The sequence below is a fragment of the Neolamprologus multifasciatus genome, chromosome 11, assembly GCF_963576455.1.
Source record: "Neolamprologus multifasciatus chromosome 11, fNeoMul1.2, whole genome shotgun sequence".
NCBI lineage: Eukaryota > Metazoa > Chordata > Actinopteri > Cichliformes > Cichlidae > Neolamprologus > Neolamprologus multifasciatus.
The window spans coordinates 7011462-7027907 of NC_140449.1; the positions used below are offsets into that span (position 1 = coordinate 7011462).

At 40.7% G+C, this 16446-nt stretch overlaps 2 protein-coding genes across 6 annotated transcripts; one reads left to right on the top strand and one right to left on the bottom strand.

The window, feature by feature from the left end:
- The first annotated feature begins 4076 nt into the window (after positions 1–4076).
- Positions 4077–6777, top strand: LOC146507708 (Krueppel-like factor 10). 3 transcript variants are annotated; one of them, XM_085177935.1, is made up of 4 exons: positions 4077–4241; positions 4768–4914; positions 5132–5999; positions 6166–6777. In XM_085177935.1, exons 2-4 carry the CDS (start codon positions 4777–4779, stop codon positions 6360–6362), a joined length of 1203 nt encoding a protein of 400 aa, XP_085034061.1. In that variant the 5' UTR covers positions 4077–4241; positions 4768–4776; the 3' UTR covers positions 6363–6777. The 3 variants fall into 3 exon arrangements, with proteins under 3 accessions (XP_085034061.1, XP_085034059.1, XP_085034060.1); XM_085177933.1 differs by having other exon boundaries at positions 4079–4241; positions 4768–5007; XM_085177934.1 differs by lacking the exon at positions 4077–4241 and adding an exon at positions 4279–4468 and having other exon boundaries at positions 4768–5007.
- A 233-nt stretch (positions 6778–7010) lies between these two features.
- On the bottom strand, positions 7011–14988 carry LOC146507709 (antizyme inhibitor 1-like). Of its 3 annotated transcripts, none has more exons than XM_085177931.1 (12): positions 14763–14988; positions 13096–13217; positions 11832–12042; positions 11447–11620; positions 10556–10728; positions 10179–10313; positions 9926–10007; positions 9699–9773; positions 9294–9459; positions 8961–9073; positions 8269–8489; positions 7011–8181 (listed from the first exon to the last, which is right to left on the bottom strand). In XM_085177931.1, the coding sequence occupies exons 3-12, from the start codon at positions 11931–11933 to the stop codon at positions 8067–8069; spliced, it is 1356 nt and encodes a 451-aa protein (XP_085034057.1). In that variant the 5' UTR covers positions 11934–12042; positions 13096–13217; positions 14763–14988; the 3' UTR covers positions 7011–8066. The 3 variants fall into 3 exon arrangements, with proteins under 3 accessions (XP_085034057.1, XP_085034058.1, XP_085034056.1); XM_085177932.1 differs by lacking the exon at positions 14763–14988 and adding an exon at positions 14056–14281 and having other exon boundaries at positions 8269–8486; XM_085177930.1 differs by lacking the exon at positions 14763–14988 and adding an exon at positions 14056–14280.
- Positions 14989–16446: the final 1458 nt, after the last annotated feature.

A 16446-nucleotide genomic window follows, 5' to 3' on the forward strand; every position in this document is an offset into this window, starting at 1 on the left:
GTAAGATTTACATTATATCAAATTAAAGTCAGCATTTTGGGCATATTTTATTTTTGAGTGTATAAAGCAGGAACTCCACTTTTCTTCTCCTCATGCCACAATACTCGTATCTGTCCTTGTGGCAGCAGAGATGAAACAGATGTTAAAAAAAAGTGAAACAAAAAATCATGACCCTCAGATCGTTGCTGCTATTCTTACACTGGTTTATATTTCAAACTGAACCGCCTAAAACCTGAGCTCTATAAATGGAAGACCACTGGGAGTCTGTGCACAGCTGATCTCCCTCCCATAGAAAACTGTGTTAGTGTGGTATTCACAGTCTATTTAAGCCCTGTTGAGTTAAGGAAATAATTTTCTGTTGTTTGAAAGAAAGAAAAAGTAAAAGACTCTAATTTAAGAACAAGGTTACCATTATGTAACATTGTCAAAAGGAAACTCTAGTTTAAGCAGAGCTTAATTCTTGACCCATGCATGTCCTGGATGTGAGCAAAAGAGCTATAGTCAAGAGATGGCCATTTGGGAGAGGAGGGGTGAATGAACCTCTGCTCAGTGCATGGTGCAAATGATAAGATTAGAATTTTCCAATTTCCTGAAATATAGATTTTGTGTTTCCTGTCCCCTCCCAAAAAATTGCATTGTTAAAAGCCAAATAAATAAATGAAAACAGCCAATGCAAAACAATGATTTCCTACTCATATTTTGGTTATAAACGTACAATCCCCCAAAAGCTGCAGTTTATCTCACCAGTAGGTGGCATGGTTTACCTTTGATAATAATGTGAGGTAGTTGTAGTAATAACAGCTGTCCTTCCTGCGCTGCTCTTCTGATTATTTGCCAACACAAAAATGCTGCAGAGTTTTTTCAGGATATTTATGCATTCTGATAAGCTCATGGAGAGTCGCCCTTCAAAGCTGGAACTGAAAATAAGAGTTTGCACTTCTGCCCCAAGTCAGGTTCCTCTTTTATCTGCAAAGTACAGCACAAGTTTCCACTCAGCTCTAGCAAAGAGAAATGCAACCATCTGACTCAAAATGACCCACATGGATGTTGTCCTGCCCTGGCCTGCAGTCCACTTCATCTGCAGCTCGATCGAGCAAATGTTTCATAAAATGTCAGTTGTAACATAAAGAAAAAGACACGAGTCACACAAGTCTTACACTGGCCTATGTGTTAGACGAGCGTCTGTGAAGAATGACTGTTGATTTTGCAAACATTTAAACCATGTTATTAAAATAAGGGGAAATAATGCATATGTAAGTGAGCAAATTTTCACTAGATTATTCGATCATACGTTCTTCTTCAAGTTTGTATGCACCACATCAACCAACCAGATGAGAGAAGAGCGTAACTTTTATCTGTGTTTACTGAATTCAACACAGAGGTTATTGAAACCAAGGCCATTGCTCCAAAAAAACACCCTGTACCTTTTTTTAAGGGTGTAGACAAACAAACCAGAGCTATTTTTAGGTAGGAGGGTACTGGGTTATTAAATGACCCCTGGAGTTCTTAAAATGGGTACAAAGAGTCAGGGCCAGAAAACTGCATCATCATCAGAGAAAGGTTAGCAGGTTTGAGGATTTAGAAAGTGTGCACATTTTAGGCTGCAAATTTAACTCAATGAATAAAGTTTTATTGCACACAGAGACACCAGAGACAAGATATCCTACTCTGTATAATCAGAGGTTTTCCAGTTGTTACACCTTAAAACTAGACTGTTTTCATCAGTGAACCCAACAAGCTGCTGTCAGTCAGCCCACAATCACTTCAGCCCATGTTTTACTGACTGGGGTAACATGACCAATAGCTGAAGAGTATGAGTTTAAAATAACTTCTGTTAGTGCTGGCAGAAGCATATCTTTGCAGGACTAGGGAAGGACAGAATGTAGCTCTACCTCTTAACAGGCACTCGCCCGCACAAACCAAAAATAAAAAACTATATAAAAAGAGAGAAAGAGCATTCAGCCAGTCCTGAAATGTAATCTATGAGGAAAATTCCACACCAGCAGAGATAAGATGGTGCTTTATTCGGGGCACAGTCTTCAAACTATTTTAAGCGGTTTTCACCTGATTTGACCGGTGACTATTAAAGTACTTTATAATGGTTCAGAATAACTGCCCATTAAAGATTTCAAGAAGGGTGCTGAGCAGTGAAGGACTTTGCACAAACTGTGTGCACAACCGACATCAAATCATAGATTTCTGCACAGCTTACAAGGATATATATTGTATATGGCTGGTGAATAAAGAGATGTAGTGAGTAGTCTCTTTCTGGACATAGCAACCCATCCATTTCTGAAACAGCTAAAGAGAACCCCAAGTCCTTGGTAATCTAGTCGAAATGGAAATCACCCCTGCTAACAAGCTCCAGTTATCCATTTGTTACTTGCCATCTAGGGGTCAGGTCATAACATGAATGAAGCACTGGTCGTAACACATTGCACAACTGTATACACATGTTGTGAGGCTCTGCTCTAAAGAGCTATTCTATGATTGGTCAAATTCCACAGGATCCTCTTTTATGCCATAACCTCTCACTTAAGCTGATCTGTTTTGCAAACCAAGGATGAGGTGGAATTAAACTGCATGCTCATGCAGCAGCTGTTTGTCAATCACAAATTACACCCACCTTAGAGAGTACCACATTTATCATACATTTCTAATATAATGAAGACCCCTGTGTACAACAGGAGTCTTCATTATTTTTCCTCCTATCTTTCATCTTTAAATTGTTTGCAATAAACTCAACATGCAAACATGATTCATGTAGATTTATGAGCTGCGGACTAGCCAGTTGCAATGCACTATAAGTTGGATTACTGATCAGAAAATACTTAATTCATATTTTTTATTAGTTCTGAGACACTGAATGCAAGTTTCAGGGAGCTTGATAAAGTTACAAATGAAATCTTTATGCATTGCATGGTCACACTTTTATTCTGTTCCAGCAAATATGCTTTTGAGGAACATCCCAACAATGCCAGACACAGTCAAATGGGCTGTGTGTCTGTGTGTGTATTTCCCCATTGTGTGTCTACAACCAGCCTTTTGTCCCGGTTCTCTGTGCTGTGCAGGAAGGTCTAGACAGCTGACACTTACCTAATCCAGAGGGGTGGCTGAACCCATCTCCTGTTGGCTGACCTCTTTCCACAAAAGACAAGGGTCTGCTAATTTAAACACCAGTCACATTAATATATATCTACATTGGGGGAGATTTTGAGAAGAAAAGAAAAAACAAAAAATTACTCAAGAGATGCAGCCTATTGACATCATTCACTGGTAGTATTTAGTATCTTTAAATATGTGAAATGTATTGTTGTTGCTTTAAGCACCAAATTATCTGAACCTTCTTCCTGTCAGGTGAAATGATTAAAACACAGCTGCCTTGCAACAAAGTGGGGGACGAGATTTACAAACAAAACATTGGCACTAACAAAATGTAGTCTGGTTGCAACTCTGAATGAGATTAATGGTAATGAATAATAGTAGAAATTATTTGGTGTTATTTCACTTTTGAAAAGTAAAGGAGGATTAGTTAATTGCAGTGAAGGGGGGGGGGGTATTATACAAAAAGGGGGTGGGGGGGTCTGAAGCACTTGTCCACATAATTTCCACTAATGGATGAATTAAGAAGATATAATATTAGGAAATATTTCCACCACAGGTCCCCTCTTTATCTATGGCCCTGCCTCTCTACTTTAATTAAACAGTAGCTTCATTTAGATAGATTTATCTGAAGATTGTTAAATAGTAACAAGGGCTATATTAATTACCTACCTGTTGCTCTCTCATAATGAGCATCTTTTCTCGCTGTCTTCACTCCAAGTGTCATAGTGATGATTAGTCAAGACAGATGGTGAGCGTCTGCTCGTCAGGGCAAAGTTACTCATTAAAAACGCCAGTTATTTGCAAGGTGGGTGTGTGGGTTGGGGGATGGGGGGTTTTCTCACACTCCCTTGCTGTTGTGTACCACGCAGTCTCCACGGTGCCTTCAGCCCCTGATCACGCACGATGCCCCCGCACCATTGGTCTACCCTAAAACACACCTTTGCGTCCCATTGGGCGCGGCTTCGGGCCACGCCCATCTGTTCCCCCACCGCATTTGAAACGATGAACGGAAACGAGGCTGTGGAGGAAATTAGGAAACATACTTGACTGGTCTTAAGTTGTTCGCACGAGACTTGTGGACGCGCACCTAGGGATTAAACCTGTTTCCTGAACACTTGACGCACTCATACATATATGTAAGTAAATGTTAGCGTCGTCATATTTGTCATATTTACGGTTTAGCATAGTGTTTTCTTTTCTTCTTACGTGTTTAACGTTCGTGTAGAAACACGTTGATAAAGTGGTTGTCAGCAGCTAATCAGTCAGACAGTCTGGTGGGCTTCATCAATAGTTATTGAGGAGTATGATTGTGGGTGCAGCTTGTGTGTGGTGATCCGGGCCTGGGCAGGGAGGAGTTCTTACAGTAGGTGTTGTGTGTCTGTTTTGTAGCCACCACACATGCTGCTTTTGTCCCCCAGCAAAGTAGGTGAAAGGGCAACCGCGCTGATGAGCAGCAGCTGATCATGCTTATCTCTCATGCTGTTTCACGTATTCTGTAAATGGCGACATATGGCAAAATCTTTAAGGCCCTGAGATAATGGTCATAGTGTAAATTTGATCGTAGGTGATGTATTCATTTATTTTTAGTGAAGGCTATGATTGTTGGATTACGTTGCGTGAAATGTTATGAATTTAAATGACAGTTAATTTGGTCTTTGCCAGAGTTGCACTATGAAGTCTGAGGAGCATCACTGTAACATCTCAGACGTCCAGGGTGAATCCCAGCCAACTGACATGGGTGCAGGTGATATGGAAGCTGTGCGGGCTCTGATGTCCATGACTAAGCACTGGAAGTCACGAAACTTCAGGGTGAGGCACTACAGACCTCTGTCTCCCTCCTCAGACTCCTCAGAGGACGACCAGGTCACCACCAGTTCTGCTGTGCTGCAGGACTCTCTGTTTGTAAGGGATCATTGTTTAGGATGAAATGGTTTCTATGTAACTGCGTGATTCTAGTAAATGTAGATGTATTAGGACAGAAGAGAAACTTTATTACTGACTTTGATAATGTGACTTTTCTTCTCAGTGCATGACACCACCATGCAGCCCGCCCCACTTTGTGACGGCCTGTCCAGGTCCAGCTCTGAAGCCTCACCGACCTACAGAAGCGACATCTCTGCACAAATACGCTGCTCAGCAGAGCTTCCAGTGCACCAGTGTGATCCGTCACACTACTGATGGCCTCCACTGCTCCTCCAACCTTAATCGTTCCTCAAAGGAAGAAGAGGTTGTTCGGGTTCACATGCTGGACTCTAAAACTGATGTGAACTGTAAAGATGAGCCGAATAGCAGAGACTCTGAGGAGACTGTTACAACACAAGCTTACACTGAGACGTCCCCAAATGTTGTTCAGTCCAGAGAGAACCCAGGAAGCCTTTTAGGCTTAGATGAAAATAAAAATACGCCTCAGTCTGTCCCAGCTGGAGATGCTCTGGTCTCGCCTGTGCCTGTCTACTGCCACATTGTTCCCGTCTCTTCTTTGGCCACCGTTGTGCAGAACGCTGTCACAAACTCGCACAGTCAGCAGCAACACCTACTGCCAGCAATCACCATGGTGCACACGTCACTGCAGCTGCAGCACAAACAAGAAGGACAAACGGCTTCTTCTGCTCAGGTCTTCCTTGTAGGGGGTCAGGTGGCAAGGGGTCCCATCATGCTCCTTGTCCCTCAGCCGCCTGTTCCTCCTGTCTACATTCAACCAGCGCCGGTGACCAATGGTGGACCAAAGTTCGCTGCCATTGCCCCGGCGCCTCATCGCACCTTATCGGAGCAAAGACGTGTCCCACAGCAGCCAGAGGTGACCCGCGCACGCAATCACGTTTGTCCCCGTGAGAACTGCAACAAGACTTACTTCAAGAGCTCTCATCTCAAGGCCCACATGAGGACGCACACAGGTAAGAGAAAAATGAATTAAATGTTAATATAACACATATGTATTTGAATGCTATGGCAGTTTTTAAGCAAATGGCACAAGTGTGATCTTCTAGTCGTGATAGCAAATGTTTTACCCGTTGGAGTATGTTTAGAAAAGTCCTTATTCTTGCCTCCACTATCCAACAGGTGAGAAACCCTATAAATGTAAGTGGGAGGGTTGCGACAGGCATTTCGCTCGCTCCGATGAGCTGTCCCGGCATCGTCGAACCCACACGGGAGAAAAAAAGTTTGCCTGCCCAATGTGCCTCAGCCGCTTCATGCGTAGCGACCACCTTGCCAAGCACGCCCGAAGACACCTGGCAGCGATGAGGGGACGCTGCTGAACTCCCTGCATGCAGTATCTTCTTCAGCAACAATAACAAACAAACCCCACTGTGAAACCAAATGACATGCGCTACGCTGTTGAGACTGACTCACACAAGACTGTAGATGTTTTTTACGTCACCTTATGAAAGGGCTATTGTGCAACACTGTTAAACTTTGCTATACTGCTGTTCTGTAATCATTCTAATTGAATATAAACGAGGTAATGTAAGTGTTTACATTTAACTACTGCATTAGCATAAGCTGAGTAGTTACATATTTAAATGTTACTAAGTTTACTTTTTTGTCAGTGATATTTGACCAAAAAATGTTAAATGTTGTTCTTTTGTGCCATGACAATCAGTTTAAAGTATTTTTGCACTTTTTCTTGCACAAAACACAGAATTCCTTAATAAACCTAAACATATTTGTCTAGATTATTTATTTTTTTTAAAGAGTTGTAATTTAAAATCTTTTCTGTGGTTCCCACATGCTTCTGATACCTGAAAATGTATCCCCCTTCAGCTCATCACATGATAACTGTATAAAATTATCAGGGTGTGAAACTAACAGAGGGGTACCAATTCTATCTATGCATACAGCTGGAGGAAGTTACAATTTACAACATTTGTGCATTTCTGATAAGACACACACACTGGGATTTACAGTCCAGTCAGTGGGGTGTTTATTACTCTTCATTTAGACAAGCACAGCTACACGTTAAAAGCAGGCAAATGCCTGATAATTTATCATGCCTTAAAACAGATTTATGACAGTTTCACAGATATGATACACACAATGCAAGTATACTTGGTGTCAGGAAATACTGCAATATTCTATCAACACAGATGTTGGAAGAATATTTCAAACTATATGAGTAGAAATAGAACTTGCAGTAGTCTTTAAATCATTTTTTGTAAAGAAACAATGTTATTTTCAGTGCAAGTCGATTCATTATCCACCAGCACTTCCTGTGTTCCATCTGCAGCACATGCTGTCTAATAAAACCTGCTTGGCTGTCAGGTAGCAGAGCACTCACCTGCCAGTCTTGGAAGCAAGACGCTCAGCACTTTGGAAAAGCACGCAAACACCACCTTATTTAAGGACACTGACCTTTTAGCTTTCAAATAATTTTCAGAAACTGACGCCACGGTGACGCCAAACATTTTGTATGTACAGCAAAGATATGCTGCAAGCTCTCAATTTAATATGAAGATGACACTTTTTAAATGTAATAATGGATTCTAGCCTTTGCACACAAAAAAACTACAAAACAAATTAAAATCCGAAATACAAATCTTTTGGCAAAACTTTCTATATAATCTCAGAAGTGTTTCTTTTTATAAATACACTGCTTCAATCAGGGATACACATAATATACAAGACTGACAACAGCAAAGGAGATATGAATAATAATATCTGTCAAATATAATCATTTAAAAGTATTATATGTCTACTGTAGGGGTGTAAACTGTAGTTCAAGAGGAGTCCCCAAACTGTCTTTTCTGGACTCATCCATTTTGTTGCATACTAATTAACACCTACTTAGGGTTTCCAGGGCTGACCACACTGTGCACTGGGGTCTGTGAGATGAATATGGTCTGGTCCAGGCAATTTCAAGCACTACTGGGAGAGTTGACCCCAGGGGAATGTGAACCAAAGGAAGCTAGCAGCAGAAACAAGTGAGAAAAGTGAAAAGACTTCTGGTCCCAGTCAGATGTTTCCTAAGCTGGGACCGACAGTGCAGCCTCTGTTTGGCAGGAATTGAGGAAGTACGGGACCAGGGAGAAATTCTTAAGCGTAGCCTCGTTGGTAACACCAGTGTCCTGCATCTCAAACCTGGTTAATGAAAATAAACAGGAATCAAGGACCATAACCTCCACATTCTTGCACAGGAAAGATTTTCTCCATCACTGCCAAACTTACCAGTCTCTAGAGGAGATGACGTAGTACACAGGGGGTGGTGGTGAGTCAGTGGAGGAGCACAGTGGTTGACCGAGACTGTAGGAGCCAGCATGTGTGAACATGAGCCAATCTCCAATATTGAGCTCAGGTAAAAGACAGTGCTCCAGTACCTGGTCCAGATCATCTCCAGAGGGACCCCACAAGCTGCTGCTGAACACCGGTACATCCAGGGAGGTGTTCTGCTAATAAGGCAATAAAGGTGATTATTTTAGTCATTTTACAGTGTGTATATGTGTGGGCAGTAGCTGATTAAGGTGTTGTTCCTAATTTAATAATAAAGTGTGTATACACATTGAGAAGTATGGAGAAAGTATTCTGTGTTGTGGTTACACATTCAACTGGCCCTTTGTTAGGTAAAGGTCCTTTGTTGGCTGGCTGGATGGATGCGTCCGTCTCGCTATCTATCCATCCAACAGAGGACCTTTGTGGTGGAACAAATTTGCATTATGAATTTGCAGCCAACAGATCTACAGAAACTGCTTGCTCCAATCTTGTCAGTATGGCCCAAAAAGTCTTGCAGATGTTTCAAGCACCTTGTTAAATCTATGCAACAGTTTTGTAGATAAAAGTAGTCCAACCTCGTACTGCTAAAGTGTACCTATTGAAGTGTCCAGTAAGTGTATACTGACCCACTGAGAATCTTTGAGACTCACCTTGTGAACAGATGGGGCAGATATCAGTCGTTCAGAGAGTTTGCTGGCAAACGATCCATACACTCCTTCGTTCACAGTGTACTGGAACGCTGGCTCTTCATTGGCAGACAGATCTGTTCAGAAGAGAGCAGAAAAGTTTCTGAATTTCATTTTACTGTTTGATTCATAGCTGCACTGCTAATTCCCAGTATAATAATACATTTCATGCTGTACAACACCGGTTTCTGCATGAAAATGCATTGTGTACTGCTCGAGTTACTGCTGGAATGCAGTTTTTACAGAGTATGTCCTTAACAATCATTAGCGTTCCTAAGTGAGTATCTTGCCACTAACCATGATCCTGGTCCTGGGGATCACGTGCCACCACCTCCTTGGAGATGACATTGACAGCCAGTGTGAAAGCAGAGGACACAAAGAAGTTACCAGGCTCAGCAATGATGGAAACTCCTGAAGATGGAGGGAAGTATAGGTCCACCATAGACATGACTGCACTATTAATCTGCAAGAGATGACAGAAGCCGTTAAAATTAACATTAAGATATTCCTTCCTTTTCCCCCCACATGCCTCTGAAAAGTAGTTTAAATCCAGCTTTACAGTGAGCAGCTAAAGCATGAATCTATATTAGAATATTCTCAACATTTAAGACAGACACTTTTATCTTACTGTTCAGCTAGTGCTTACTACAGCTACAATGTACAAAGCTTGTCTTTAACAGTATCAGATAGAAATGCACTGACCAGTTCCAGTTGGGCCTCAGAGCTGCTGAATCCGCCTCCAATGTCCAAGATTTTCATGCTGAAGCCAATTTCCTCCTGAAGCAGACAGAAAATTGTTAATAACTTGGGTCTATACAAAGTACCTTGTGTTTATGGAGCATCCAAAACATAAAATTGTATTCAACAGAAATGCAGATAACAGTCATAGAGCTGACCGCAAATAAAATACATCATTTAACACCACATACCCCCATATCAAAGACACAACGGGCATCGGAGATGGCATGAACATACACCTGGTCATCGTCACAGGAGCTGGAAATGTGAGACCTGAGGAGTAGAAGAGGTAGTCGGTGATCAAACTGGCAACTTAACGTTTAAATTTCATTTGCAGACAAACTGACTAAATAATTTGTTCAGGAGAACTGTGCCATCCTTGCAGTGGTCTAAGTACAAAACCTGAATTTACATTTCTCTTCATTTCCTTCCTGTAGTCCTTACCTGACCCCAGCTACCTGCACACCCAGCTCCTTAGCACTCTCCAGCAGATGTCTGCAGTCCTTGAGTGAGCAGCCAAATGTCATGCTCATGTCATCGTCCGGGTTTGACGCTTCCGTTGACACCTGTAGCAGCAGCCTAAATTATCACAGAGGAAATAGATAACTTGGTTACTGTTTTGGGGAAACAATCGATCCAGATTAATCTATAATATAAAACCAGAGCAGTAAACTACACAGAACCAAACAGTTTTGCAGGTTGATTTCTTATCAGAATGACGGTAGATAGTGTAACCAACAGATAATTACTATGGACTGATAACATGGTCAGTTGTTTAACATATTCACTGGCACTTGGACTGATGCTTATCAAAAACTTACTTGGCATTGGGGTGGCAGCGAGAAATCTTGCGCAGCTCTGCTTCATTATCACACACCAGGAGGTCAATGCCATTTTTAGCAGCATATTTAATCTGGGAAACTTGTTTGCAAACACCACTGTAGATGATATCTTCGGAGGGAATACCATGGCTCTGCACCAATTCCAGTTCAGTCTGAATTACAAAGATACACAGACAAAGCAATATTCCATTAAAGGGAACCTATTATGCTTTTTTGTCATCTTTTGCTTATATTACACTTAGTTTGAAACGTTCAGTGTATGTACAAAGAACTGTGAGCTAGAAGGTCAGTCTCTAAGCAGTTGTTTTCTACTCTTCATAGGATATCCTTTAAATGATCATCTCAGGATCATTGCTCTGGCTATAAGCATAGAAATCTATCCACCTGCTGTCCCAACCTTCCATTTGTAAAGGGTAGGGAGCCAATCCTTTGTCAATCCATTGCCAGACGGCGGCTTAACAGAGGGGCCGCACCAAAGCCAAATATAAGATAGATAAGGATTATTTTCAACTTTGAATCCGCCAAAGCTGCTCTAGAAGAAAGAAAATAGAATTTGAAATAAGTGTAATAGATCTCCTGTATCTATCTTGCCATGCCCATCAGGCAGATGCATTAGAGACAAATATTTATTAAATAATGTTTACAAGGTGGGCATTGACATGTGGTGATCACTTGGTGGTGCTTTTAAAAATATTTAAAGATCTTGGAAAGACACGCAGTAAATAGCCTTGGGGTGAATTCGTACCAGGGCCTCAGGGCCTTATGAAACACGGGTCAGCTTGATGATCAACACTAGTGCTAAATGTGCTTTTATATTTAGCAGGGAAAAACCCTAATGACAAAAACACACACTGTATACTTAAAGAGTACCTTGTTGGTGCATATGAACCCAGTGCCAAGGGCAGCAAGGACTTCAATCACAGCTGGGCTGCTATTGCACCTGACAGCATAGTATGGTCTGATCTGGGACATGTGGGTCCGCCAGCGAACATGCTGCCTCATTATGACTCCCAGATCTGCTACAAAGAATGCATTTTTCTCAGACTGGAGAAGAGGGAAACAAACAGGCGTGGAAGAGTCAGAAAACACATTAAGATTGTATATCCATTAATCTACAATACAAGCATAAACAAAAGTGTGCCTCTATGTCGATTAACAACCTTTAGTTAACAATGCATTATAATACAATTGTTGGTTTTGAGACAATATTAAAACATTAAGAAATAGTACATGTTATTAAAGATGAAGCCCATACCAGTGTTTGCTCATAAATGTGATTGTCAATAACATCACAGAGGGCCATGCCTCCTTCCAGCAGGCCAACAGAATACTGCGGTTCATCAGCGATTCCTTTCATCCTCTCAACCGTTTTCTTCAAATCCAACAGGCATAAAGAATGTGGCTAGTGCGAAGTGGTCTTGCTTGCTCCCTCTCGAGCCCCTGGGGTCCTAGACTTATGCAACAAACTGTACAAAGAAAAGAGAAAAGCCATCATAAAGCAACAAGTTCAGCACCAAAAATCACTTTTGGATAATGCATATTCCATGATGTTGTCTGCTGCTGAAACCTAAACGCCTCTTTTGAAATCCTGAACTGAAGTCATTTTCAACTCAACGGGCATCCAATCAGAGCAGAGAACAGGTTCTACATTATGGGATAGCTTTGTGGAAGAGGCCTATTCTTCCTAAAAGCCACTGTGAAAACACATAGTCTGGGGCACAGGGTTCATTTACTTTATCATCAATTACCCTTTACAATTGCCATTAATCCCTGAGCCGGTGACCCGAAAATGTTCCGTTTGATGGCATTAACAAAGGTACAATACTGGCGGCATCTGTGCCACAACTTTACTTTCAGTACTGTTGCACAGTACTTCAGCCAGTCATGGTAGTTTGGACCAGACCAGATGTAGAAAGGTTACATGGGGAGACTAGCAATATGCCAACAATGACTGCTGTGGTGTACAATAAAAAATAAATACATTTAAAAAATTTAAATAAAATCACTGCTCAAACACTGGTTAAAAACACAATGGAACAAGGCTAAACACTAATATCTCTTTGAAAATAAACCAAGACCTTATGTAACTTAGAAAATGCTTAACTGGGTCACTTGTTCTATCTTCACAAAACATACAATATACAATGCAACCCAGCTATAATCTCAAGGAAAATACATGCATATTAGTTGGGTTATAGCTCAGATTATTTCTCTCTGTTCCTGAAAACAAATCTAACAGCAAAGCCACTGCAGATAAAAGCAGTCCTGAACAGTGTCCTGTTATTTTAATACAAGTGCTAAAAATAGATCTGAAACAGTAGATCTAAAATAACTGAGTGATCTGGGACATGCTGAATGTTTACTCCTTTTGTCAGGACATGACAGTTACCGTAGAACTGCAATAATTCTTCACCATGCAAACACAAATACTCTACCACACATTCAACGTTTTTGCTATGAGATTTTTCTCAGCCCTCCAATTAAAGTGGATACATAAATTCCCCAGCTAGTTTACTCACATGGATGAGTCCTGGGATGAACTCCTCCACTATCAGCTAGGATCCCAAGGTGGCTCGGCGTTGAAGTCAAATGGCTCTCGGTATAGAGCTGCCCCTAGATCCTCTGGGTAGTTGTTGTACACCTGCAAAGGGGCAGATGAGGACGTGAGGCACAGTAGATTCAGTCAATGATCAGTCAATTGTTTCCCCTGCTAACACATGTTCCAGTGGTACTCCAAAGTACAATCAAATCTGTAAATCTGTAGAGGAAACTGGGGTTTTTCCTGGCTCCAAATGGATCTTTGGGTTATGACTACACACATTAGCACGATAATCCAGAATAGAAAGGCAATCCCTGATTTCCATATTTTTCGCCATTTGACAAAGACGAATTGTAAGCTCGAGTTAACGAATACCCACATAAAGCACCGATACAGAAAACAGTATTTACATGCTGTACTTAATATGTGTTTTTTAAGGTGGTTTTTAATGTGTAAATTGTTAGTCTGAGTTACTCTGAACCAACCACCGGAACTGATGAAATGGTGGCCAGATTAGCAGGTTTGAATAAATTGATTAGCAATGGCTACAACAACACTCTTGCCCCGTGTTATTTATCATGCTACCCCTTATAACCACGTTTAACTACAACTTAACATTCATTACCAATTACTTCAGAGTCAAATTCCTTGTTACTGTAACAGCTTGCTTTAAATTCATGGAACACATTAGCATTAGTGTCCCCGGTAGTTACACAGTAATATACGATGTATTCCTTATACAGTAATATACGATGTATTCCTAGTACCAACATGTTTTATAAAAACAATGTTTTTTTAAGAATGCTACTGACAACAGCGTTATAGCTAGTGTGTTTTATTTAGTATTTAGCTAGACAATGCCACGTTACTCAGAGCATTTGGCTAATAACATGCTAACACTCATAGGAAGCTAACAGCGCGGTTAGCTAACGTTACTTACGTCCGCTGAAAACCCAAAAGAGGGGACAGAACGCTTTTTCTTTTTAGGCGGAATTTTTAAAGAGTGGTGGGGAGACTAGAAGAGAAAACGATATTTGCCATGGAGTAGTTCAAGTTATTGTCGTTCGACGTTTTCTCGATGGCACCTATAGCGGACCATTTGTTACAACCGAGCAGACGACAGCAGCGGAGGGCGAACGACAAGACCGACCCACAGACATGAGCGTCATATTAATGATGGCACATCCGGTTTAAAATGTCAAAATAAAACCCACATTAACCGACATATTCGTTTTGAGTAACGGAAAAACCGTCAGAGTGAAATTAAGCAAGAATTACAGCTTTTATTAACATTTTCCGGTTTGGCTCAACTGAAGTATGGTGAACTTGACAAACACTTGCTCGGAGCTGTCAAACCCTCACGCAACGCAATATTAGAGCTCGCATAGGAAGATGTGGAGCATTTATTAACATAATTTAAAAAATCATTACTGACCTGCAACAGCCACAATAATAACAGTTAAAAAAATATTATTTTTCTTCTATGCTGCAATATTTTGTGCACACAATTTGAAGACATTCTAACCAACTGGAAAAACAAAAACAAAACAATGAACCCCACAACTTTGTTGATCTTAGACTATATTTATAACAGAATAGCTATAAAACCTATGCTCCGTGGTAAATAGGTAATTTCCCAAAAATTACCTGTGTTATGTCTTCACTGGATCCCCCATGGTTCAGTGATAAGGACAAAATATTGTCCAACAAAGGTGGCACAGTCCTCCTTATTTTCTCTAGTCTCAGTCAGCACTCGCAGACAGAAGCCCTAGACGCAATGGCTAGATGGAAACATGCATTTTGTCCTAAAGTTCAAGCTCAGACTATACTTTCCCTTCCTTTTGCCTTTGTTGTTGTGACTTTGTGAAGTTGTGCCTGACTCTGAAAACGCTTGGTATGAGGCGGTTTTTACCCCCTCCAGGAGATAAATTTGCATGTCTCCCTCCTCAGAGCTGAAGGGGGAGGGTGCAAAGAAAAGCTCGGCAACTGTTAGCTGAAGGGGAAATCTTTTTTCTGGGGCTGTTTGGACTCTGTGCTTACATTAAGCATAGGAGAAAATACCCCTTTATCATTAAAATATAAAGTGTTTTACTGCACAGTATCAGCATTTTAAGGCTTTGGGATTATGTTTGCCATTTCTAAAATAATACAAATAGGTTATAAAAATACAATTTATTTTAACTATGTTCAGAAAAAATAAAAACAAGTATAGGAAAGTAATTTTCAAGTGCAATCCACTAATGTCTGTCTTCTACGGTAAAAGCCCATTTTCTGCAGCATCTCTTCAGTCTGTGACCCTCATAGTTTAATTTTCATATGCAGACACAAGTTCTCCATACCTGCTGTGAAGTTTAGGATCCAGGAATTTGTGACCTAGGACTACTGTTCTTGTATGAAAACCCTGTTTACCAATTACAAAGCATTATCCCTTAAATCCCCAGCACTCTGACTGACCCACATCATATTTTTCTTATTTCCCAGCAGCTCATGATGTCTTTTTGTTGTTGGGATTTTTTTCTTCCACATATCTATAAAATTCCTCAGAGTGTTAGATGAGAGTTGAGTGCTCCTCGGGGAAAAAATAAACAATAGCAGCGCCTGTTTCACTAATAAACCTATTTCGTGGAGTCCATTGTAAAGGCTGCGGAGGCGATGTACTGCGACACAAAAAAGTTGTTCCGTGTTTTGTGCCTGTTCTCTCTAACACTACACCAGTTATGTATATATAAGGCTAATCACACATAGCATCTAAAGTGGCTTCCAGTAACACACAATGTTTGATTTCCATTGTTTGGATCATAATAGCCATCGCTGCGTTGGGTATGCGACAGGGAGACATGTGTACCACCCACTGTGAGGGCAAATACTCCAGTGGCTGCATTGTGCAGCAGGAATTCTTATTTGCAAACATTGCAAACAGATTACATCAATGGACCGATATAGAAAGACCCTGAATCACCCCTGAGTGACCAAGGCAGGCAAAAAAAGGAATAAACAACATGTTCCAAGAATCAAAAGGTCAGACAATTACATACAGCCAACAATATTGATTCCCTTCATTTTTCAAACAGAAGAAGTTGTTATGAGTATTTGTTTAATGAATATTCACAAACAATTTGAATTTGTTAAGAGAATATACACATTATCTATTAATTTTCCATAACAGGCCATGTGCATTTTACAATATGTAAAATGACTAATGTAAAATACACTTTTCTAGTGCTCAGCTCCACACAATTACAACCCACATATATACATATATGTATATACACATAGCATATAAATAACTCATCTTCAGTGAGGCTGTGCAATATTAACTCCCAGTCTTATA